This window comes from Pezoporus occidentalis, unplaced genomic scaffold (assembly GCF_034315485.1).
Source record: "Pezoporus occidentalis ecotype Australia unplaced genomic scaffold, CSIRO_AGI_Poc_V1 ctg175, whole genome shotgun sequence".
Classification (NCBI taxonomy): Eukaryota; Metazoa; Chordata; class Aves; order Psittaciformes; family Psittacidae; genus Pezoporus; species Pezoporus occidentalis.
Window position 1 is genome coordinate 521047 of NW_026913586.1, and position 26733 is coordinate 547779.

General features: G+C 41.9%; 1 protein-coding gene across 4 annotated transcripts; it reads right to left on the reverse strand.

The window, feature by feature from the left end:
* Positions 1–366: 366 nt before the first annotated feature.
* Positions 367–25915, reverse strand: B3GNT2 (UDP-GlcNAc:betaGal beta-1,3-N-acetylglucosaminyltransferase 2). Of its 4 annotated transcripts, none has more exons than XM_062614307.1 (2): positions 25784–25915; positions 367–2784 (listed from the first exon to the last, which is right to left on the reverse strand). In XM_062614307.1, exon 2 carries the CDS (start codon positions 2773–2775, stop codon positions 1582–1584), a length of 1194 nt encoding a protein of 397 aa, XP_062470291.1. In that variant the 5' UTR covers positions 2776–2784; positions 25784–25915; the 3' UTR covers positions 367–1581. The 4 variants fall into 4 exon arrangements, with proteins under 4 accessions (XP_062470291.1, XP_062470288.1, XP_062470289.1 ...); XM_062614304.1 differs by lacking the exon at positions 25784–25915 and adding an exon at positions 22884–23203 and having other exon boundaries at positions 367–2777; XM_062614305.1 differs by lacking the exon at positions 25784–25915 and adding an exon at positions 22892–22978.
* Between the last annotated feature and the right edge of the window lie 818 nt (positions 25916–26733).

A 26733-nucleotide genomic window follows, 5' to 3' on the forward strand; every position in this document is an offset into this window, starting at 1 on the left:
GGAACCAAAGAACTTGTGGCTGCCAAGTTATTTCAAGCAAAACTTGAAGTGCCAGCCATTCAATCTATTCCTTGATTCTTTCAATTGTACAAGCAGTGTTATTGTACAGGCAATTATTTCTGTACACACTATTTTTCCTACGGCACTTCATGTTCCCTTGCTTTTGCCCGAGTTGCCCATCTATTACAGCATCTAACAAACCCATACACAACTGCAACAACAGTTTCCTGATGGTCTGCTACGCAAGCATTAATTTGCCAAATAAGAGCCTTTTGCTTCTGAAACGTGTTGTTACTGAACGCCACGCAGTAGAGCACAACTGCCCTGCAAGTCAACGTTATGTCTCAAATGAAGCATTCCAAGAAATAGTTAAATCACATTTTATTTTTCAAATTCAAAAATAACAATTAGCTTTATTTAACATGTTACACATCTCAGATTTAAAATATCATGCTCTATTTAAATATCCGAGTGACAACACTATACAAATAAAACGTTACACAAAATATATTTAAGAAAATGTTTTGGTCTTCAATCTGAACAATAAATAGACAGGCACTTCTACACATACAAAGGAAGCAACCACTATTTAGAATAACTCTTATAAGCAAATGTGGAAATACAGAAGTTCTGAGTTTTGAGAACATGTTTAACTCTACATGAGACATCATGCAACTTCAAAGTTTGTTTCAAAATCCCAAACTCTTAGGATCTGCACAATTCTAGATTTGCTACCGCTTTATAGGAGATCCAAACCATGCTCTCGGAAGCAATGTGCAATTTCAGTTACTTGCATCAAGTCGAGCTACCTGACCACATTTAGTGCCAAAACAGAAAGCAAGGACTGACCAGAGTAGCTTTTCACATAAGCAACATCAGCAACAAGTCAGCTTTACCTCCTGTAAGCTTGGGGCAGACCTAACTGTACCTATTGCCCAGCCCCAAACAAAATCTGTTCTTTCTATTCCTTATATATTCAGCTCTTTTATGGGGTATTCCCAACAGCATCATCTAATAAAAGGGTAAATCCTTCAGACGCAGGCACGCTTTGCACAAAATATCATAAGTAAAGGAGAAAACACTGTTCCAGGGTGCAAAAAGACTGAAACCCATAAACTACAAAATCCAACAGCTGAAGTCTCATAAGAGTGTTTCATACTTAAAACTACATCCTTCCAATTTGTGAATTTTCAATCTGACAGTGGTTTCCAAGCACCCACACACGGACACTACTCAAGGAAAAATTATCTTCCACCATCACAGTTCACGAAAGATGCATTGTAGTAGGCAATCCCTGTTTCCAATACAGCTAACCAGTCACTGACAGCTAGTTATAGCCTTGAAGTCCTTTTTCAAATTAAGACAAATATTGAAACATTATGACCACCAGGACAGTGGAAAAGTCAGGACCAAGTCTTCAAGCCATCAAGTCAAACTTTAGTATTATTCTTATCTTCAGAAGTACTGGAAAAAGTTTTCAGAGAAAATTAAACTATTAAAACAGAGCTTCACTGGTCCACCAAGAAAGTCAGACCCAACCTGGGAAAGTTATTTGTACTTAAGACACTTATGCACATTGCTTTAACAATTTAAGTGTGGATCTTGCAAGCGTGTCCAAATCTTAATCATTTCTTGAGGTTTTCTACTATGTACTAACATTAAGTTTGTGTAGGAACATATGTTATTTCTGTATTTCTCTTCAATATCAAACGTTTTGAAACCTTTGTGTTTTTCCGGAGCAAGCCCAAGCTTCTGAAGGCACATTCCAGTATAAACATCATCAATAGGGTAAAGGAGTACCTGGTCAGATGCATTATTAAGTCTCAATGCCAGATCACCAGAGTACAGAAACCCACCACCTCCTGCATACGGAGGATATGACCCTTCATAAACACTTTCTGGGATGTAGTACTTCAATTTTTTTTCTCTGTGAGGTCCAGCATCTTTGATCACATCGCCTATAAATAAGTCTTTAGCTTTGTCCTTTGTTAAGCTCTTCAAGTAATCCAGGATCTGATTGGTATTCACAAAAACATCATCATCACCCTTAAAAATAAACTGGACATCTGCACAACTGCTGCTGACCCACTTGAGAAACAGCACCTCTTTCAGAGTTAAATTGAAGAAAGTGTCTCTGTAGTTCCAGAGGAGAATGTCTTGGTGGGTTTCACTTTCAAATCTTATCATGTCTGAAAGATCAGGGAAATTATCCTCTGGTGGTGTCTGTCCAAGTAAGAAGACCCTTCTGACTGTCACATCCCCCGATTTGATTTCTTTGCCCCAGGATTCCCTAATGGCTTGCCTTCTATCAAAATGCGGTGTAAGCGACTTAATAGCCAGCAGCAAAAAAGGTTTATGTTTGCACTTGTTTGGCTGATCCATTAATAATGAATAATTTCTACATCTCAAGTACAGTAGAAAGTCTTTGAATCTGTCTGGCAAGTTTGCAAAGTCACTAACCTCTGAAGCTACCCATGGGTCAGGGTCACAGGAATTGAGAACACTCGCATTAGAAACTAAGTTCTCTTCCACAGTCATATTGGAAAGCAAGGTCAGAATAGGGTTGTAGAGCAGCTCAAGCTTCTGTTGCTGTCTGTTCCAATACGCTTTGTGAGGAGTGTATTTCCTCCAGAACTTGCTGCGTGGTATAATAACACGTCCTTTTGCATTCTTCTCTTGGCTGCCACTTTTTGAGACTTCCACAATCACATAAATAAAAATGTTTACCATCATCAGAATTCCCAGCAGCTTTAATCTTCTGCGTCCAACACTCATTTCTCATATCTGGAAAGAGGAACAAAAACAACAGAATTTTAGCTTTCCTATCAAGTCCTTCATCTCAAACCCACAAACTACTTTCAGACAAAGAACAGACAAGTTAGTAGCCTAAAACCAGAGGTTACCTACCACCCCCCCACCCCACTCCCCAGCAAAAACTAACCTACCTCTAAGACTGCACCTACTAGCTGTAGGTGTGCACAACAAAAAGATGGTAAGAATGTAAAGTTGCCATTTGTTACTTAGGAATTTTACAGAACATTTTGCTGTCTCTAAGCCAGCCAGCAGGTTTTGTTCGTCATTTAAGTCTCCTTTAAACACTGGTCTGTACAGTAATTAGAATCTGAGCCCTCAGCTTGGCAAAGGCAGAGAAACATTTTTTTCCTGTTAGTAAGGTGAGCTTAAGGGTATAGAATAAATTGCTATATGATAAGGTCAGTTATTTTTAAACTAAGTTTCAAGCTTTTATACTCGCATTCTTATACCTTCCAAATACGTAACAGGCAGAGCTGAATTTTAAAGCACACAATTAGTTTCTGTCCGTTTCACTTGGCTGTTCCTTGGGAGAGAGGCTGACAAAACAGGCTACTGCATTGCTGGTATTCAGCTCTCTGCAGAGATAAAAGAACATGAATGCCAATAGTTTTTTCTCCTCTCTCCAACTGGAAAAGGAAGTGAATGGCACCAGAAAGTGAAAGTGTAATAAGGAAGGAAATAGAAACAGAGAAGAAATGAAAAAAGGAGAGGTTTCCTATTCATTTAGGACCAGGAACTGTAAGTGTACCTCTCCCTGCTGTAAGCAAAGGTTATTCTAGAGCCCATCTCCATTTTTTACTGAGAGGAAGGGATCAACCCCTCTTTCTTCCACAGCTGTCAGAATAAAAGGTGCAAGGAGCAACGTGAAAACAAGGTGTTCCTCTGAAGGGGTGCTTATCTGTTTACTAGCCATGGGGTATATCAATGTACAAGCAGCAAGCCCTTCTAAGTTGGGAAGTCAGACTAGAAAATAATTCAGAATTAGTAAGAAAGTAAGATTACACTGAAGTCAGATACAGAACTCACTGCTGAAGATGCTTTCATCAGCCAGAAGTATACTGGAAGACCAGAAAAACCTCATGAAAATGATTTGCAATCACTGTTAAAAGCCCAGCTGCCAACACTGCCTCAGAGCTCCTGAAGTCACAGGGCAACAGTAGTCAGGAAGGTACACTGGAGAAGTACACCTTGTACTTGCTCTTCATCTTGTTTCCAGTCATCACCAGGCACGTGAGCTAGACTGACCCTTGGTCTCTTCTGATTTGACCAGTCTTGCTTTCTTTTACTCCTCAGCAAGTGACATGTAAAAGTTACTATAAGAAAGCGGCCAGTAAATAATCAGTAAACTCTTTTCCTCTCACCTGACCCCTGGATTGTCATTAAATCTAGAGGAGGGGGAGTACTTTGGAATTTAAACAAAAAGCCACTCCTAGACACAATGGACTACTCACCAAAAAATCCCTGCTCTTCCTTCATTTGACATCATGCATCTGCATATTTATCTGTGCATACGCTCAGGCCAGATCTACGTTATTTAACATCCAGTTCGCAGGCAGCTATAAAGTTTGCTGTTTTAACTTTAAAGCAGTTTCCTTCTACACCTCAAAACCAAAACCGTGTGGTCAGTGCCATCATTTAAGATAAACAACTGAACTGTCAGAAAGCACTGGCTTGGCCACACAGAATTCACAGAAACTGTCTCTTCCTTTTCCAACTGCCACAGCAGCTTCCACTAAAACCAGGTCATTATATACTGGTTTTCTTCCCTTCCAGTACAAGGGGAGAAGCAGCTGTCCTGTGCTTTGTGCTACTCCATGCAGTTCAGCTTATGTACCCCATCCTCTACAGCACTTCTCACTAGAACAAAAAGGTCCCCCACCAGTAATAGTTAACAAACACAGGATTGCCAGGAGCCTCATTTTTCAGGATATCACAGTTTATCTGTCACATCCCCCAGCTACTAAACTATGAGTATTCAACACCTCTTAAGTCATCTGGGTGCTTGACTGTTTTGAAGACAATGCAAAGACTTTATTTCAATCACTTTACAAAATCCTTCAAATCACTAAGTCTCCTGGGTAAGCATTTCACTTCTAATCTTCCTGGCTTTTAGGTGTAGCCTTGCAATCCCCTGCAGCAAATGAGGCAGGGAACTCACAGAAAGATCTCCATTTACTGCTAGACTTGGTAGAGTCTCCCAAGACGACTGTGGTTCCATCACATAAAGTACAGTAAATGCTATCAGACCCACATGTAAGTACTTCCAGTATAACTTTCAGTTTCCTTTTTCAAAAGCTATCGAATATTGCCGGTAAAATTAGTATTTCTGAGGAAACCTATGAAACACATGACAGTCACGATACAAATAAGAGATTTACAAGACATGAACATGCCCCCACAACTTTGCATGAAAGCATTCTTTTTGATGACCAAAAGCTGTCAACATGTGGGTTTTTAATCAATCACAATGGAGGGGTATGCTCCATTTGTAATGTTGCTAGTGGGGTAGTTGGCTTTTTTGTTTGGGGGTATTCGGTTGTTGGTTTGTTCCCCACCCTCCCCCTCCAAGTAAACACACCATACGGTCTCAAGGCAAATCTCATTTCTTCATCTGCTTTGCTGACACTAATGATTGACCAAAGCACCAGCACGATGGAGATTTTGTGCATAGGGCAGCTTGCTAAGGAGCAGCATTGTGGAATACAAGACAGCACTCATTTCCTACTTACAGCTTGGTGACAGCAATCCGGACACATCACAAAAAACCTTCTCCTATTCCAGTAATAGTTTCTTCTAATATTACAAAAATTCCCAGCTGCCTTTTTTGACTGCTGAGAATGGAAGATACATTAGGAAAGCCAAAACCAAACTAAAAGTGACTGGGTTCACACTTAAATCTACCCAATGCATTTTTTATACTAAGCGCTGTTGAAGAACTGAGGCAAGCAGTACAAAGCAACACTCTTGAAAAGATTCCTGCTGCTTTAGGTGTTAAAAAAGGGGCATAAAAAGCAGAACATGAGAGTAAACACTGTATATCAGTAAAGCAAATCACAATACACACAGATCCTGAAAAACAGAAAATACAACAAATTCATTCCAACTTCAGCAGGGAAGGTGAAGAGTTACCTACACTGAGAGGTAATCTCACACAGTTTCTCACTGCCCATTTTCAACCTCTCAGCCACACTGATGTGAAGACCATTTTAGCAATCAGTTCAAGTTTGTACAAATCATCACATTTCTGCTTATGCAACTTCCAGCTGCGTGGAGTTCTGCGTCAGTATCACTGCATACATAAAGTCAGTTTGTTCAAAGCCTTTAGAAAACACCCATGTGGCTAGGGAAAAAAAAAGTTAACATTAACTATACTATGCATAAAACAAGGTCCTGCTACAGAAACTGTATTTGGAAAGTTTGATTCTGCAGAAATGGGAGAGGTGAGGAGGGCAGAAAGGAGTTGCCCTCTTCAGCTCCAGTCCACTCTTTTACACTTCACTCAGTAAAAACTAAGGTATTGATAGAAGGGAACAGATTTATGAAGCCACAAAAGCAGCACCAAGATCAAAAGATGGATGGGAATGGCAGGCTAGTGGAACCTGGCAAGAAAAACAGCTTCACTGGGGGAGCAGGCAGCAATCGATAAAACACAATGAACAACAACAGAAGAAAACAGGTATTACAAAGAAGCTGTGATCTACAAATAGATTCCAAATGCCTTTAAATCCAAATAACATTAATGCAAATAATGAGAAACTGTTCACAGGTGGCTTTTAAACAGTATTATTTTATGCTTTATCTCAAGAGTGAATGTATTGCAAAAGCCTGCAAGGAACCTGTTCAGAAGTCTACAATATCTGGTCTGAAATGAGAACAACAGAAATCACTCTCCTGAGCTGGAAGGGACCCATGAGGCTCAAATCCAACTCTTGACTCCACAAGGGCAACCTAAAAGTTAAAACCGTATATATCCAAGAGCATTGTCCAAATGTTCCTTGAACATTGAGTATGCACACTCCATCTAGTCCCACGAATTAATTATGTATGAGAGTCTTTTCTGAAAGCAAGACTTTACACAAACAGGGGCCATGATGCCCCCTGACCAGAGTTACATTGGAAGGAGGCCAAAACCAAGAACAAATATATCCAAGTGTACCAGCCCCTAACGTAGCGCGCATGCAATATCAGTTTGAACTTCACACGCACTGGAGCTGGGATCCTGCAGAATTTGATTAGCCCTGTTGTAGCACTTGATTTTCCATAATGACTTCACAGAGCTAGAATGTGAAACATGTGATGACAGTTTTAGCTTTTTAACTGATGCTACTAACATGTTACTATGCACATAAACAATCCTAAACCTCTACTGAGGTTTAACTGTAGAAGACAAAAAGGCAAGAGGAAAAAGCAAAGTTACAAAGAACTGGCTAAAAAAAACCAAAGTATATTTACAAGTTCAGAAAAAACAATCCCCCCTAGGATAGAGGCCATGAAACACAGTGGATTCAGAGGGTGCACTGACTACTCTTCTACAGCAAGATACCAAAACAAACACACCTAGATTTGCAGTCACTGTGTGCAGCCTACAATAAAGCCAAAAAGGAACTCTAAAGAATGGAACTTGCTTCAACATCCCAATCTGAATCACCACCCTGAACAATGCAGTTTTTCTTTCCTACAGTTTTTAAGCAAGGATTTGAGTTAAAGATGTTACCATAGATGGTAAAATCTTCAAGGTAGCAGGTACTCTTTTAGAAATACCATCAAAACAAAGGAGGGCACCCATGAGCATGAACACAAGTGGCAAATTAATACTTTTTTGACAGTCAATCCTACCAAGTTTAGCAATGAAGCAAAAGCCCTCTTTCCTGAAAAGTCACACCAGCTTTGCAGCTAACTTCTTTCATTCTGCTTATATTCAATGGAACACCCACTGAGTGTTTAAAATGCCAGAGGATTAACTGGTTGCTTACACATTAACTGAGACATCATAAGACAACTTCAGGAACACCACTTTCCTAAATGAGAACTTTATTTTACTCTAAGCCTCTATACAGCAACCTGACTGACAAAGAACCATATATTCATACACCAAATATTGATCATGTATGTTGACCTTTATTGATATTTAGGTTCCCAATCATCAGAGCCTCTAAGATACCCAAGTGTACATTGAAGCTTCTTCTGCAGCACTCCACACAGTATCCATCCCAAGCTCCCACTTGCAATGCAATGAGAGTATACCTATAGCATGAAATCAAAGAACAAGCCCTCAGAAGACAGCTAAAAAAGGGAAAGCAACCGTAACCTCATGTGTCTTTATACTGAGAAAACTCATCTTCCTTGCTCATAAGTGCTGAAGCCCATGATAAATTATGCAATCAGAATGCTGGTGACTATTTAAAGCTTAACACTTAAAAAGATACTACTTGTTACTGCAGACAGGCTCCATCATTTCCCTTCTCAAATACAGGGGTAAGTTTTGTTAGCAGCACCACTGAGCATAATGTAATGCAGCACTACCCAGCAAGGATCCTCAAAAGCATCTTCAGGTCAGCAAGTGGGTTCACACACCCCAGCCTTCAACAGCGACTACAAGGGTATTAGCTTGCTTTCAAAAGGCAGTGCAGCCTGTGGTAATAACAGTGACCTGTGCTGCCTTCCACTGCCCAGCACCAGCATACACCGCAAGCTCCTCCAGCAAGATGAACAAAACACAGTATTCCTGTTTGTTACATAAAGGAAAGTTTCAAGGAGCAAATGGCAAGTAAGACTGCCATTTTCAAGGTTATAACTCTATTTAAAAATAAGTTTAAATGGTGTTTCTATATGTACCAACCATCAATTTTTTCTCTCCAACACAAGTCCTTTGCTATTAAGACATTCTGTCTTTATGCTTTTACTTATGAATATTTATTAACCTCAAATCTCAACATGAAAGTTCAACAGCAGTAGAAGCAAGCTGTGACTATCAAGTAAGCAGTCTCAATAGCGTTATCATAGAGATTCGCAGCTAAGCAAACCACCCAAAGCAAAACTCCCTTAAACCAGCTTGAATATTTAGCATTGACAATTAACAATTCCACTAGGAAAGGAATATTAGATAACACAATGTAGGCTACCTCAGGTAGTGTTCCTTCCCACACTGCATATATCTGCATAAGCATTCCTGCACTTACAAAGCGCTCCACAGCAGATGCAGCCATAGCAGCAGAGCTGTACTTCAAGGCACTAAACCAAATCTAGGCACACTCATGCAACCACAAGATTAAAGAACAATGTTTAACTGTACTACCTGCCTCAACCCTCACCTCTTGCAGACGTTCCAGGCTGTGGATCTACCAGCATCTGAACCGATCTAATCGCCTGACCTCTCCTTTTGATGGAGACTTTCTCCTCCTCCCTTTCTGACTCCAAGAACTCAGGCCCAATCCCTCCCTCACACTGGCTCTGGTGCTCTGCCAGGCCTCTACATAAATCAGTTCACATCACTAACCCAGCAGAAAACTAACAATGACCAGAGATGCACAACAGATAAGCACCACAGCAGCTACAGAGAAAGCACACAACAGAGAGTAAGGGAGCAGACAGACGTCCCCTCTTCATCAGGGATGACAACACACCAGGAACTGAGCCTTGGTTCTGGATTCATAATCCCATTCACCCTCTAATAAGAGGCTATCTAGCATCATCAAAAATGACATTATACTCAGCCATGTAACACCAGACTTTGAACAGACTGCATAGATGCAAGGTAAGACGTGTAACTTCTCCACCTTCTTCAAGTCTGCCAGAAGCCATGACCTTGAACTGCAAATATCTGTATCTTCCACTGGAGATAGGAATTATCCTGTATTTTCTAAGTGGGCTGAACAACCTGTCTACATTATTTGACTGCCAAACCCAAGCATTAAAACTCTACTTATTCACTGGGGCTGACAAAAGATAAGATAATCCTTATTTCTTGCAGGTATGACACCTATCATTCTACTAGTCCAGGGCTCAACTATCAGGAATTTGGCAAAACAAAGCTGTAATTCAGGTATCCATCAGATCCTGCCACCTTTCTCTCTCCAGAGGCTAGCTATAACCAAGGCTATGGAAGACTTGGGTCTCACCATGTAACTTCATTTTGAAGCCTGATATCCCTTACAGCAGTTCTACATAGAGCACAAGTTCCAGTAGTGCTAGAATGCAATAGCAACACTATGGTTCTTAAGATACTATTAAACACATCACAAGCCATACATAGTCCCTCTAACCCCTTGTGAGATGCACCAGTTCTTCCAATACCAGTTCTACTCAGGGGTCAAAAGACTGAGAAACACCACAGTTTTAGACTGTGAAGATGTTAAAGAGCCTCAGGCTGTTATAAAAAGTCTGTGCTATTTCCAGCTTTAAAGAACTTGGACACTATTTCTTTTTCTAGCAACACAATCAGGTAACTTTTCCTACCTCAGGACTTTACGGAAGTTCAGTTTTACACAATAGTCATTAAGATCATAATAAGAACTGGCAAATATTGAACAGATATCAGTATTCTGCTTCTGCAGAAGCACATCACAGTGGCTACCAACTAATAATAGTCCCTCTTTTCTGTGTTCTTCAAGACCAGGGTCTGAAACAATGTTCCAGTTGAAGGAAAGTTAAGAGAGGTAACACACGACACAAAGTACCCAAAAGTGCAATGTCAGTCAGAGCAGCTAATGTTTAACATTAATTTCATATACCTGCTTTGAGTCATCTTCCAGCATACTACTTAGTTTTTGGGAGAAATCATACTCTTCCAATATTTTAATACTCAAAGACGCCAGCACAACTTAGACATGGAATTTCAAGATGCAAGTAAATAGCAAGACCAGGGAAGGTTGTGCTTCTATTTTCTTAAAACGCAGCCCAAGGCATAAGAACTAGCGAGTTTGAATAAAAGGCAACCTAGCTTCATATTCTGGCTTCCCACTGGTCATCTTCAGCACATTTTGCTCAAAGCACACACCAAAAGCCCCAAAAGCAAACCAACCAAAAACTACACCCAAAACCTCCAATGGCACAGTGAAGCATCTCCCTAGTAACACTCACCTGGATTTCTGCAGTAAGGCATTAAGAGGACCAGGAACTGCATTTAGAGCATGTTTTATTACTGTTGTACCTAATCTCACTTTGTCCAAACCCTCTTTGAATGCATTTTGACTTTTATGAATTCCACTGGTGATTAATTTTCCACACAGCAAGAACTTGGAATTATTTGCTTTCCTATTGCCACACAAGAGGGGAACTCTTGGAAAACACAACATTAAAAAATTGTAGTTATTTTCTCTATGTACATTTGCCATACCAGGTATAAAACAAACCTTTGTCCTCTGTTCCTCTTTTACCATGATAAAAGTCATAGCCATTTTATTTCTGGAACTATTTTGCACTTCTGACTAACCTTGTCTTCCCCACACACACACTCTTCTGTTAGGTCATTTTTTTGATATGGCAACAACATCAAAAAAGCATTTAGCACTTAAAGCTCACAAAGATTTGAGGAAACATTTTTAGAGCCATGTATCAATGGGGATGGGTATAAGGGGCAAGGGACACAGTATACTCAGTCTTGCTAAGCTTTAAATAGAGATTACTTCCAAAACAACCCCCACATTTGAGAAGGAACTTTGCCACACACACCTCTGTGTACTCCCATTAGCTTAGAAAGATGCCTCATTTGAAACACCTACATATGTAACTGGTCGTCCAAGACCCTCACAGTAGGTGGATGATGCTGAGCTTTTGCCATTTAGTTTATCAGGGAAGTCATCACTGTCTTGTAACTCATAATGAAGTTGGATCTTCTCAAAACAGTTTCCAGCAGCCACAAATTTTACCACTGAAATTATCACTAATCAACACTTCTTTTGGCTGTCAGGTAAAAAGATTAACTGCAACTGAAGCCTCAATATTCCAAATATTAAACTTAACTAATCTTGCTACTCCCAGACCATGTCCTACAATTTAAGGGAATGAAGCATACACTACATGGAATCTATAAGCAATTTAATCAGTTTCGTGCTACACCTCTTACTTTGCTTCTGTTATCCATGCCATAACTCCATTCCCAGATGGATTCTGCTCCTCTCTTCTGAGACAGACTGATGAAAACAATTAGTAAAATCCTCATAAACTACATTAAAATGAATCTGAAACTGCCAGAGTAAAGGAGGATTGTTAAACAGTTGCCAGTCTTCCAATGAAACAAGCGTTGGTTATCTGCTCAATTCCATCCTTTGCCTTAAAGATACTGCTTCATTGTTACTCACCATTTTCCACTCCACCTAACCCTCATCCATGTAACTCATCTGCTTTACAATGGCTATGATAAAGTTGAGCCACCAGCTCTACCACTGGTTGATCTTTTAGGTTACAATCTCAAGACTGTCTTTTCAAGTCTGAAACTGGTAAGGAAGAACTGAAGCCTCTTACATGAATGAAAGCCATCTCCAAGCATGGGAGTCACCCTAGCCAGAGGGACAGAGCCCTCCACTGTGCCTCCTTTCTTGACAGCCATTTGTTGCTCTATTTCTACAGAAGAGTTTTCAAAAGTGCTCTTGCTTTGCAATAACGCCTCTCAGCTTCACTGGTAGTTTTTAGAGTTCTACATTGCCAGGGGCAATCACAACAAAAACTTGTCCAGCAGCAGCAACACTTGGAGCTACCTACAGACTTCAGGAAATAACTGCACCGTTCATTCCCAATTCATTTGGCACATCACATTTGTAGTCACAGGGATAAGAGCTTAGAATCAGCTTCTAAAAATATGCTGAATAAACATATGTCTGCACACAGATGGGTGAGAAACCCTGGTTTCCAACTGAGATGGTGTTAAAAAACAGGAAAGATATAAACTGTTGCAACTTCCCCACACAGAAAAATGTTTCGCTCCATGTGGCATTTAATCCAGTATTCTATAGAAACTTTTTGTTTCTTTAGTGACAAATATACTTAAGACAAGATGATCTAATGAACATGTACTATTCAATCCAATGCTAATTTACTGGCTTCAATGCAGACCTGCAAGATGTTTTAATGTAGTATTGACAAGCCCATTGTTTTAATCATGAAAAGGAGGCCTGCAAACTTGTTTTCAACAATCCAAACTTTTGCCATCAGCCAAGGAAACACTATGGTGAAAAATGAAAGAACCTATCCCTAAACACTGGCCGACTTCATCAAGCACTAAAGCAACAGTCCATATCTAAACAGCTCTCCCTTCTCATTCATTCTTGTATGAGCTACCATTTTATAAAGATGACATTTCAAGAAGCCTATTGGGGTTATGTTTCCTATGGTGGATTGAATGCATTAATTAAGGAATAGCCTCAAACAGCACATAAGGTAGAAATTAACATCATTATTGCAACTTTATAATGTTATAAAAACATCTCATGAAGGTTATTTTACAACATACAAATCTTAGAAATGCAAGAAAACATAACCTTATGCTTTACAGAATTTTAAGCGCAGCAGTATGTAAAATACATGGCATTTTCTCCAAATACAATCTAGACTTGTAACTTTCAGCCCAGTTTTGTGAAACACCAAGACTTTAAACTAAGGAACAGGTTTCTCTACACAGGCTGAGAGTGACCCACCATGTAAATACAAATGAAATGGCTTAATTATGTAAGCTATATCATCTCCTGTTTCCTATGATCCATAGAACACCTTCCAAACATTCTAGGCAGCTGCTTCAAAAAAAGCCTGTGCAGTTACTATATACAGAAAGAAGACAAAGTCACCATGCAACCAACATAAGCTACAGTTCTGAAGCGAAATAACAAAGCAAGACTCCACTTGCAGCCTCTCAAACCTCATCCAAGTCGCAACCACAACCAAGTAGAGAGAACATGTTACAACAAGATTCTTCTATAGCATAAGCCAGATTTGACTGAGCTCCACCACCAGGTCTCACCAAGACTCCAAATCACATGGATTAAGAGCCTGTCTTCACTAGCTAAGAACACCATCCTACAACCTTGTCGGCAGCCGATCAGATTATCATTGAAACCAACTCCTCTAGGTGCCATGCAGACAGGCCCTGCAGCTATCTGAAAAGATCTGTGAGCACTACAAACGTTTAAATTTCTCTGACGACTACTACTACCTCAAGTTAGCAGGTTTGCTCTCTGCAGAGTCTTGCTTCTCAAAGCAATCAGATAACACGTTTAAAGGCACTGCTCACAGTAGTTACATTGGGATGAAACTCAAGAAGTCATCTTGTCAGAAGCTGCTACAAAAAGGTGGGGAAATTCCTACTACACTGAAGTTTGCAAAAGCACGAGAATCCAAAACTCCCCACCCTAATAGCTTATTTGACTGCTGTCCTGAGACCGTCCTGTCAGCTTCCGACTGTGGCATTAAGATTGAATAGTCTTTTATTTACTGCTGAATGGTAAGTTCTGAATATCAGAATCCCAAAATCTTCAAAGTTACATTACTAGGCTTCCTGTCACATTTTGACTAATTCCAAGTGCCTTGCTCCCTCTCACTCCTTCAGTGTTAAAGGGAAGTTACCAGAGAATCACCTTATGCTATTTAAAATAACATCTATGAAACAGATATTTTATTGACTTTATCTTTCTGCTCAAACACTGCAGCAACACCCATAAAGACTGCATCAAACTATCATTACAAAGTAATTCAAGAAAACAAGTTTTTTCATTTCATTAAAACCAGTTTACATTAAATTCTTGCTCGACAGATGGAGAGATACCACCAGATCTCCACTACCTCAAACTGAATACTTCCAACCCTGAATCAAACTGATAAAGTCACAAAACCTTTAAGAAAAAAGTCATCTATTTTTTCCATCCATTCTTAATTAGACAGCTACCAGTAAATCGCTTAGATCATTACAAACCCTTAGATCATTACAACCCCTACCTATATGTTGTTACAGATGTCCATCTCAAAAGGTCTGGGTTTAATTAAGCCGTTGTTTAAATATTGTGTACCTATTGAATTCAATGCAAGTTACATCTAAATATATATATTTTTAACCTGTTCAAATTAAATCCTTGGGTTTTTTTGAAAGAATGTTCATATCTGAATTGTTTTAAATATTTCTGTAGAAGATCAAGGTATATGCAAGAAAAGCCCTCTGGTCATTAGAAAAAAGTTATCTATAAATTCAATCCCAGCTTTAATGTATACTTCAAATTTTTCTAATGGCATGTACTACTGGAGTTTAGTCATGATTTTCTAGGGATGAAAAAATTATTTCATGATTTCTAGGGATAAAAAAAAAAAGCAACAGAGCTCCACATGAACACCTCACTTACATAAAACAATTTAAGCCATGGCAGTGTCTCTACGTTAGTGCATTCTGCCAATATCACCGTTCTAGGCTGCCATATCTGCAGACACACTAAACATCTATGAAAGTGTTCCTAAGTGAATGCAAAAAAACCAAAACCCAATCAAACCTTGTGATAAAGTTTGAGGCTTTTTGTTTAAGAGTAAAAAGGATCTGGGTTAATTGTTTTGGGTTTGGGGTTTGTTCTTTTTTTTTCTATATCGAGCTTGTACACTAACAACTTGTCATGGTTTAAGCCCAGCCGTAACTTGCCATAAATACTAATATTAAAGGTTAATACTTCAGTATCTGAGGGCCCACAGTAGTGAAAGTGACCTGTTTTTCCCAACCTAGTATTAAAAAAAAACCAAAACAAAACCAAAAACAACACTACCAAAATCCACAAGCTTTGGAATTATGACATTGTGCAATTCGTTAGGAATAACCCAGAGCTGCTAACTTCCCATTTATGAACTTCAGATTTTTACACACCTTTGAGAAGGCTTCAGCTTGAACAAATAATAATCAAGAGAAGAGGTTTAACTGGGTGGTAGCAGAGAAACACCTCTTGGGAGAAAATTAATTTCATTCACCACATCGATTACAAGTCAGTTGGTACAGTTTCATGGCGGTTTAAAACAGTTTCAGTCAGGGCTGACACATTCCTGTAATTTACTCCTTCCCCTGTAAACTGCACATTCCCATCCCACTTTGCACTGATATGAGTGTGATGAGTCAGTTCAGGCAGCTAAAGAGGATGATACAGAACCTAACAAAGCAGCAATTAGTTTTCAGCCAGTTCACATCACCAGATTTGCTTGCTGCTGTGCTGCACAAACACCAGTAACACTGCAGAAGAGAGCAAGACTCACACAGCCTAGGCCATAGCAGATGCCTCCCCCAGCTTAAACTTTCACTTACCAGCACACCGGTACCCCAGCGTGATGATACTGATGCTGTTCCCACCTTCATCCAGAGATCCCCACAGGCAGGGACAGACAAGCCCTATCCAGCAGATGCGGCTACCCTGGCTGGCAACCTCAACCACAGCAAGACACACCTTGGGGTTCGAATTTCTCTAAATTCCTGTAATCAAGTCAGTGGGTTAGCAGTGAACCAGCATGACCCACCCACTTCCCCTACTCCTACTGTGCTCTGCTCTCTGTTAAGGGGTTCATTTAAATTTGAGTGTTATCTTATCATAATTACTAGAAAGCTAAGAAGTGGATAATGAACTGCCCTCCTGCCAAATACTTAGTACTTTGATCAATGCTAACTCTGGTAATAAAAAATGAGTAACATATTGCAAACCTGATTGATGCTTTCAATGAACATTTATACAATTAATGTCTGCTGGACAGACAAGAGGTCTTTTTAAATAAAAAAGGTTATTTAGTGTTCCCATTCAAGATGCAGATAACCATAATTTCCACAAACAAGACAATTCATCTCCTCCTGGCATCTTTTCCAGCTTTATCTTCAGACCAATAATACTGCCTTAACCATATCCCAACCACTTTCATGTTTGCGTAGAGACCGTTATTTAGTCAATGAAGCCATTCGGTATGCACCATGCTTCAAGGTCACCAAAATTTTACTGCTGCTTTGTTTTCTTACCCATGTTAAAGGCAGACATAACCCACACTACTAAAAACCATGTCTCAAAAGCAAGGTCGGTATAGCTTGCTATGTCTGATGAAGTTACTGCCCCTGATTATCACTGGGTAATCAGTAATAAAAACAGACACGAGTGCTACCATGGCAGTCTGTGGCTGGGTGACAGCATACACAGCTGGGACAGTCACCATCCCAGCCATCTCAAATCAGGTTTCCCTGCAAGGGCTATGCCATTACTCCATCAAAATTAAATTCAAACCAAATTCATACCGTGAATATTCAGATCGAAATTCTAGGATCTGCCTCTGAATTTACAGTACTGAACTAAATGAATGTTAAAGAATGCAGAGCCTACATTTTAAAATGCAAATACATGAAAAGCCTTAATTGGTTTTGGTTTCAAGTGTAATTAACATGTACAGGGGGGGGAAAGGGTTTTTAATCTTTCTCAAGAATCCATTTGAAGTTCAGAAAATCACTGGAGCTGTTAAGTAGGGAAGTTCATTTTCCTCCTTCAAACTTTTAAGATGTAAGATATAAACCTCATTGCAGCTAGGTACAATTTCTCCAGCAGTTTTAGGCAGCTAAAGATTCATGTAAGTACCAGGAGGATTTTGGAAAAGATCTTTAAGCAGGTTAGGCAGCTGACTCCTGGTTTTGTTAATGGCAGATAAGCACGTAACCTAATTAGACACATCTAAATCCAAGCAGGAACTACTTCTGTACATATTACTTTCACACCAATGCAAAGCATCCATTACATTTGAGTGATTCATGTAATCAGCTCTAAGCTGCTTTACATGTCTCTTAATTGGTTTTATTCAAAAGCAAATCAACAATAAGTTTGCAATAACATTCTCTACTCCAAAGATAGCCTTCCATTATTGTTTCCTAACATTCAAATGTTAGATTAAAAATATCATTGCTCAAGTAAGATGAAACAGCAATAAATTCATGGTACAACCTGACATTCTGCCATACCACACCTTAAATCATATTAAAATAACCCCCACCCTTCCCCAGTCCATGAATTCCCGTATTTGGAAAGCTTACTGTGTTACATTAAGTATAACCCCCAAAGACAAGCAAACATAAAGGATTTTCTCAATCCACTTGGTTGCTCAGTTCAGCTCACAACACAGCTGTACAAATAGACTGGGGGGCACTGTTGTGCTACACCACACAACAGCCTGTGGGCACAGAGGCAGACAGAAGCGCTGCTTTAGCAGCTATACCTCAAAACTGCACGAACCTACATGAAGATGCTGTAAGGAGGAAACCTAGTGCAGGCTGAATGGCAGCTGTCTGTGGAAGCTGAACATCCCACATGTGTACACACACCCTGGTGGGGCACATCAGCTTCCAATACTGCATGGCTTCTGTAAATAGCATGCAAATATGCACATCCTCTGGTGGTTCATAAACCATCAAGAATTAATCTTTTATGGAAATGTAATAAAAATAGTCATCCACAAAAATAAAATAATCCAAGACTCATTCAAGTTTGGTAGCTGATTTACAAATGAAGTGATTTAGTCAAGTCACTCTCAGAGTAACTCTTCTGTGAGTTTAAAGTAAAGCAGCTGTTAAATTTCAGAAGTTATTTACAAAGATGATCGAAACTAGCTCCAAATTAAATACTTTTCAACTCTTGCTATTGTATTTCTCTCAAACAACAAAGTTCTCTTAAGCAACTGCAGATGGAAATTGTTTCATCAATTCTCCCTATAAAGATTTCAGCACCACACCCCTCACACTGGGATTCTTCTTCTTTAAATGTTAATTGTCTCTCATGAGACATCAACTCAATAATTCTTTAGCACAGTTCATCACAAGACATTTTAATGATCTAGTCTTCTCACTGGGTTTTACATGATCTGGAGTTTCGGGGAGGTTTACTTAGTAGTCTTTAAAGTCCTAGAAGGCTCAATGGACCAGTAAAAAGAATGCGAGAGAATTACAGAATCAAGCCCAAGACAGCTGTCAGTTCTTCCTATGTAAAAAGCAAAATGTGCCTGAATAGAACATACAGATTCCCCCCCCTTCATTTGTTTATTCATTCTATAATAAAATGATGAGAAGGGCATTTCATTATATCGTCATCTTCTCTTGTTTACTTTTTGCTGGGTTTTAAGATCATAAGGATTGTGCAGTGCAACTGTGAAGTAGTAGTAGACTGATAAAAACATCTAAATATGTATCTGTGAGGTCAGAACATGGCATAACAGGGAGGTTACATCAGTAATTTTTATGAACTGCATTCACAGGCATATATCCTTCCCCAGACCATGTGAAGCACTAATCTGAACATAGCCTACAACACCCTAGGAACATCAAATACTAACCCTGCGATTTCTCAGGCCCACAACTGTAACAACTGCACTTTCTTCCTCAACTAATTGGTAACACTTTGGTTAAAAATGTTATTTTACAACCATAAAAAGTTAGAATTGAGTATACCTGAAAAAATTTTTTAAGTTTAAATTCAAAATGCAAATACATGCCTACTTGCTTCAAAATTACTCATGTACTTCTATTGTATAGTAATAGAAAATAAAATAGACATACTAGGCAAAAAGTCCCAAACTCTTCACCTATGAAATGGACAAAGACTGTTTTAAGCTTTTGAAAGGTGATCAATCCTAATGACCTTCCAGAAACATTAACATGAAAACTATACACGTTAAAAAGGCTCATTATTTTAATCAAATACACTTTCCCCTACATCCCCCCCCCCCGCCAATATTCTGTGCTTCCTACAAAAACATACCAATCTAAATGAAAAAGATTATTATGACCTTGTTGCCACAGTAAGCATACTTTTGCCAATAGCTCCCCTCTGGCCTATCCTTGGCAGGGTTTTGAATTATACAGTTTAAAAAGTTTAAGTGTGTGACAAACCCATGAGAAATCTACCAGGCTCTACTATTTAGAGCCACATACTTCAACTGAAAGAGAAGTTAATGAGATTTTTACAGCAGGAAACATAACCGAATGCAGTAAAAGAGAGATCCGAAACATCAGCTCTTGATGCATTTCTGATAGCTGCTCAGTCACTTCCATCAAAACCCACAAGTGTGACAGCATACAGAAGCAGCCATTCAAGAAACTAACTTTGTGAAGTTTCACAAACTGTCTGAAGCAAAGATTTTACAAGATAATTTGACACATTTGTCAAAAACTGAGTAATCTGCTGAAAAAGAACAAGTTACCATAGAAATTGGCTGAGGATTTTAGTTGATACTGCTCAATCTTTTTCCTCTCCTTTAGTTAATTTGGAGAAATACAGCTATACAGATTTCAGTCAAGTGCATTTACCAGTGACAAGCCATCCCTGCTTTTTGACTGTTGTGATAATGACAATATTGGCTGTGGTAGGAGACATATGACTATGTTTTAAGTTTCAACACTATCAGCACTGACATTGACTGTCGTTTATCACCGCCGTTTGTTCTTTAAGTGGCTTCCTGCAGCCAACAGGGAAAAATCACTATCAGAGCTAGCCCCACTATAAAAACAGCTGCACCAGGTGGCAGTAAAATGACAATTGCTAATGGTCTTGGCATTGACAAGTCACCATGGAGGAGTACTCCTCTGAAACTGTTCTCCAAGGAGTCCAATGGGTAGGCAAGAAGATGAACACTTAAATCCTGCATTTTTTTTTCCTCCATATACATAATGTGTAACTTAGTCATGCAGACAATCGCACTTATTTTTTCAGCATAGAATACAAAGCCACTTTATGCACTTCCAATTTTTCATTAAAGCCTTTCTGAGCAAGCACTCCTTTTAGACTGATCTCAGCAGTATCTTCATTACCCTGATGTATTTAAAAAATTGAGGAGGAGCTTAAAGGCAACAAAATTTTTGACCACCAGTGACACTGTTCATTGGGAACAATCTCTAGGGAGATTGGTGAGCTGTATCTATTATGAGACAGGGCATCATCGGACGGCTAGCTGGCACTCTCAGCCATCTAATACACGACCTTCAAAGCAAGTCCCTTCAGCAGTGTTACCTTGCTGCTGTACCTTGTCTTCCTCATCCATTTATAGTACAATGGGAAAAGAAGCAAGCAAAAACCCAAGCAAAACCAGTTCACAGGTGACAAAAATGCCAAATTCTCTTTCTGATCACTTTGTGCAGTGTCTGTAGCTTTCGTATAGCTGTACAACAGTACTGCACAACATCTCCGGTAGGAAGTTGCACGTTCAAAGCAAGCAGCAAAATCAGTGTTTCCTTTAAGCCAACGGATTTCAATTCTAACCAACAGCACTATATTTTTAGGTACAAGACAAAGATTCCTCTCTTCATCTCCACTGCAGTTTTGGGTTTTGTTTGGTTTTGGTGTGTTTTGTTTTGGTTTTTTGTTGTTTTTTTTTTAAAGAGTCTATTCTCTTTTCAAGTTGCTTACTTGAAAATCAGAAACACAGAAATCAAAACAAACCATCAGAAACTACATCTGCTCAACGAGAAAAGCTGATTCCCCGTTTTGTTTTCTCCACGCATTTGGTAACAATTCGGAGCTAGTTCAATTCCCCCGGTGGTTTCAACAGGCATCAGGCTGGGTCACGAAGGTGAAAAGGAGACAGAGTTGCCAGCAGCCAGTTCATCATCCGAGCAAAGGACCGGCTGCAGCTGTACCACTCACCGGAGTGCCATCTCTCTCCTTACCCCACCCATGCACACACCCTCCGTGACACCACGAAAACCTGCCTGACGCAAAAGCGGAACCGCAACAAGAACACGAAACCGTTTTAAGCAACTTCAGGAGATAAAGAGAGTCAGCCTCGAATTTAGTTAAGACAGGGGAGGAATAATCAACCAGAAATTTCCTCACAGGAGAACGCTATAATCATGCTTCCTCAACAACTTTCAGATTATATATTTAGCATGTAATTTTATGCATGCATCCTTCCACGTCCACATTAAACTCTTCTGTGCCCAAACCCACTTTGTGTCCAATATAAAAAGAAAGGGGGGAGGGAAAAGCCACCCAACCGAACCAAGTAAGCTCTTACTCCGCGCAGTTAAACCTAAACATTAATGTTTAATAATCAACTCCAACAGCACTGAGCATTTTGGGATGTCGGCCTAAAGGGTTACTCGAATAACTTTCACCATAAATTTTTGCAGGATGACTAATGAATTGCGAGCTGCAGTTCGGCCACAACCACAGCGAGTAACCTGAAGTCCCCTCCTGACAGGGTACGGCATGTCTCAGGAAGTTCAAAGGGCTAGAAAGCATCATCTCGTGATACATTCCGGCCAATTCTACCAAAAAAATACCATTTCCCCCCTTTCAGGTTCACCGAAGTCCGTAGCTCAGAGGCACCACCTCAGCACTGTAGCATGACAGCAACATCCTAACGCTCAGCAGACATTAATCATTAACCGACTGGGTTAAAGCCGACTAATTTAGCTGATCCCAGGAGCTGTGCGAGCCTTCTAGCTCCTCCAACCCCCCCCCCCCCCCCCCCCCGAAGAACACACGACGGACGCTACCCTGCCTGCGTCCTCTCCCCTGTCCCTCCCCTCCAGCCAAGGGCAGGATTACAGCAGCACCCAGCACTGCAGCAACCTCACGTCCCAGGTTTTCTCTGGAAGCAAAAAGCTCAGACTTCCAGCACCAGCTCCTCCTCCCCACGTTAAAACAAACGTATAAAAACAAATAAAAGAAGACGAACATGCGCTCGTTCAACGCGGCTGAGCTGGCTTAAGTTGCACCCATGCCCACAGCCTGCGCCTCTGCCTCGCTCTCACCGAGTTTGTTGCAACATGTGCCGGCTGCCGATGCTCCTGTGCGCCAGGGCAGAGATTCCGCGTCCACGCGGTTTAACCCCACCCTTCCCACCGCCTGCCGCTTCCCCCACGGGGAGAGGAAAAATACACTGAAAAAAGGGAAAAAAACACTGAAAAAAGATCCCAAATAAACATATACGTCTGACAGCTTCCCCTCAGCTTGTATCTGCCAGTACACAAACACGCTACGAGGAAATCTCACGATGTGTAAAACAAGTGTAAAAAGGTAAAAATTAAGCAGAAAGTGATGGGTTTTCCCCTCTCACGCCCCGTCGCGGCGCCCCGAGGAGGCAGCGCCGCCACCAAACCTCCTCACGCACGTACCTTGCCAGGCTGCCGCGGGGCTCTGCCGGGGTTCTTCCTGCCGCCGCCTCCACGTCCACCATGCTTTAGTCCGGCCGCCGGCTGCCTCTTAACGCGGTGAGGGTGTCCCCCCTCCCCGGCCTGCCGCCCTACCGCGGCCCCAGCACCCAGCGGAGCTCCATGCTGTGGCTGCCGCGCTCCGCCAGACCCCGCACCGGGCGTCGGCTCCGCACCTGAGGGTGATGCCGGGGCGGCAACCGCGGAGGGTTCGTCCCCTCCCGTCCCGCCTCCTCTCTCCTTGGGGCCAGCGGACGGAGCGGGGCTGGGGGCGGAGGGCAGAGTCACCTCGATGGAGCGCTGCGGGTGCCGGGGCGGCCGCCGCCGGAGGAGCGGGAAGCGCTCACTTGTTGCCCTGTGGCACGGGCGCGCGAGCGAGCCGGGGCGCGCGCACCGCCCGCCTACCAACCACGCGCTGCAAGGTGGGCGGAGCCATCGAGAGCGGCTCTCCCGCTGAAGCCACGCCCCTGCCAGGCCGGCGGCGCAGCGGATTGGCGGAGCGGGGGAGGGGGGGCCCTGCGCCCCTGCTGGCCGCAGTTGTCCCCGTGGTTGCCGCACTGTTATGTCCCTGAGGAAATGAGCGGGCGGGCGGGATGGCACTGCCGCCTCGCCTGCCTTTTCCCCAGCAGGACGCAGTCTACCCCCCACCCCTCCCTCGGCACCGCCTCTCTCCGTCCTGTCCTGCGGGACCGCTTCCGAGCCCAGGGCTGGCGCTTATCCCCTCATCCTGACCCCGCCGCCTTGGTGACCGCCCGCAGCCCGCGCTCCCTTCCGCCATGTTTTCCCTCGACGCCTCACAGGTCGTGAGGTAAAACACATACGGAAGGGGAAATGCGTGTTCCCGGCATGTCCCCAGACAGCAGTAGTTCGCTGCAAAGCACGCCATTGCTGGCGGCAGAGGAGAGAGAAGTCACCCGGGGCCTCCCCACTAAGTGGGGGGTGCCCAGTTTGTAGGCCGTACCCACGAGGAGGGAGCAGTGTGTGACCTCGCAGAAAGGCAGACACCAGTGCACTTATGTCTGCCAGCTTTGTTAGTGGGAGGTGAGCTGGCGCCTCTGTCCCTCCCTCCTGTAATAATAAAAGCATGTTTCTGAGGTAAAACCACCTAGCTTTACAGGCTGGTGGCCTCTAGAGCCACAGGGGCAGCTGGTCACTTACCTTGCCTTATGACAATGTTCATTCCTTTGGGTTTTTTTTCCACACAGCATCAAAGCCATGCTAAAAAAAAAGACATTTCACATCACCTTTTTATAAGGTTTCTCATTTTTAAGTAATTGAAACTGGCTCAGCTTTATGTGATGGTCCACAAAGCTTTTGTTACTGGGGGGAGGAGAAGGAAAGGATTGGTTTATGCTCTCGGTGCTTCTCTTGGTAAGTAAGTTTCTGAGAGCTCCAGATTTTGGCAATTTGCCGTCCAGAGCTGATACTAATCATGCATGACTCACTCATTAGTAACCCCCTTCTTTGCTGTTTGCTTACTTGCTAAATTGATGAGACGACAAATCCTGGCAAAATACCCTTATGGAAACAAACTAGAGAAATCTCCAAGACGCAGGATGCTTACTGAAATAAAACATACAACTGTGTGCTGTTACAGCAAGGAATACAGTCTTCAGACTCATCAGGGCCAGATCGATAGCCACCGGCAGACAGATTTACAGCTCCCTTGGACTGTGAACCTCACAGCTTTTTATCCTGTCCAGGAAGAAAATGAACACACGCCGTTTGTTTCTATTTTTAGCACCTGCATTCTCAATCCAATATAAAGAGAGGCCCAAACCAAAGCAATTATCCCAATGTCACCTGGTGCAGTCACTTAAAAACTGTTTTCATTGCAGGGGGAGAGGTAAGCATGTCCCCACGATCCACAAAAATACACAGTTATGCACTTTCATTTTACAGCACTCATTTTCCCCAGGCTTCAGTAGCTGATACATACAGCAATAAAGGCTGGTTTGGTAAACAGCACTAGTGCCAATAGCACGCACTGAGCTCTGTGTCATTACATATTGGAGGCTCAGAGAAAACCTGTGAGTCTCCTGCTCAGAAATCTCCTTTAGGAGCCTGAAAGAAACATCCTTATCCACAGTGCTTTGGGAGGGACATTGCATATTTCATTCCTCTTCAAATATTTATATATGTACTTCATGTCTGAGTTAAGCTGTCCTTTTCATCGAAGTAGAAAGATTACAGCAAAGGGAGGAGTTACCCTAAATCGGCAAGCATCTTTGTTCATTAAGTAACACAAGGCTTGAAAGGAGAATTAAGCGTCTGACAGCCAGGAACTTTGCTCCACTGCATGGGAGATTTCATAACAATGTGTTTTGAGATCAATAAAGAAAAGAGGAAGCCAAAAATCAACCAGAACAGCGTGTCATGTAACACTGGGTGCTAAGGAGCCTGGAAAAGCACACTGAAGCTGTAAGTTTTGGCCAGTGATAGAATGGTCTTGCTGTCTTTAGGGGAAGAACACTTCTCCCTCCTCCTGGTCCCACCCCACAGCGGTGCCTGCTCCTCTGTAATCACACCGACTCAACTGGTCACGGGGCTGTGTTGTGAAACCTCGAGGAGGGGGAGGTGTTTTAATCCAAATATATTCCCTGATCCAACTGGCAGCTGAGCCTCAAAAATTAGCTGAAAGGAGGAAGATACCTATAACTGACATTGCCACTGAGCGCAGTGTATTTTCAAAACACTGCCTAACTTCAGTACCCCCGCTGTGCTCGGTGCAGCTATACCCTACAAACCCCAGCGAGGGGTAAGGCAGGGGCTCACTTTCCAGCCCCGTTACCCTGAGCGCGGGCAGCTTGGACTTCCCCAAATCCATGCATCATTAAGCCTCGGGAGGTTTCTTACCTGATGCTGACAATTATTAGGACCCAGTAGGAGTAATGGTGAGCGTAGCACAGTCCTGGGGTAGGGACTGCCCAGCTTCAGTGTGCCTCAGCCTGCCGCAACCGCCTGAAAACTGCTCCAGCTCTCAACTCGAATCTCCTCTGTCAGTCATCAGGTTTAATGAAGTCTCGTTAGCACAAAACAGTCCTAACGAAGCAACTCTCTCCCCTATCCTGCCATGACATCCTCCTTCAGGCTTCTCTTCAAAGCAGCCTCCTTCTCTCCTGCCCCACGCAGTCATACTGGGGGCCATAACACCTCCCTGTCCCCACTGGGGTTTCAGGGATGAGGCGAGCACACTGGCTAGCACCAGCTAACCAACTCCTTTGCAGAGAAGCACCTCAGTTGGTCTCAGATTTATATGTATTGTATTTTATTTATATCTCTCCCTTTTCAGCAGACCGTGTTGCTCACTGCCACTGAGACAGGAGAAAACAACTCAAGGACACGAATCTACCTGATGCCCTGCCATGCTGTGTCATGACCTGATACAACCTTATACATTAATTAATTAGAACCAGTTCCTAACAGCGCACAGACATGCTGTTCCCAAGCTCTTGCTGTTGTTATTGTTGCTTCTTTGACAGAGCCTGCTGGGAAAGAGGTTTTGGTATCCAGCTGTTGAGACAGGTAGTGAGGTGCCACAGTAAGGAGTAACCTTATAAAAATACACTTTTTTAAGCACTGGTGATGGAGCAGACACTCATTACATCTGCTAGTGTGACTGTGAGGGAGTATGGACCCTACTGTGCACAGTAGGATGAAGCAGAACATAGAATCATAGCATCGGGACTACCTCTAAGCACAGATGTACAACCTCTCCTGGATGGCTGGTTGTGCTTGGGTGAAGCTAAGGAAGCCATGAAAAAATTGATGTTAAAGTTGTTCTGAAGTTTGTTTCATTAAAAAGG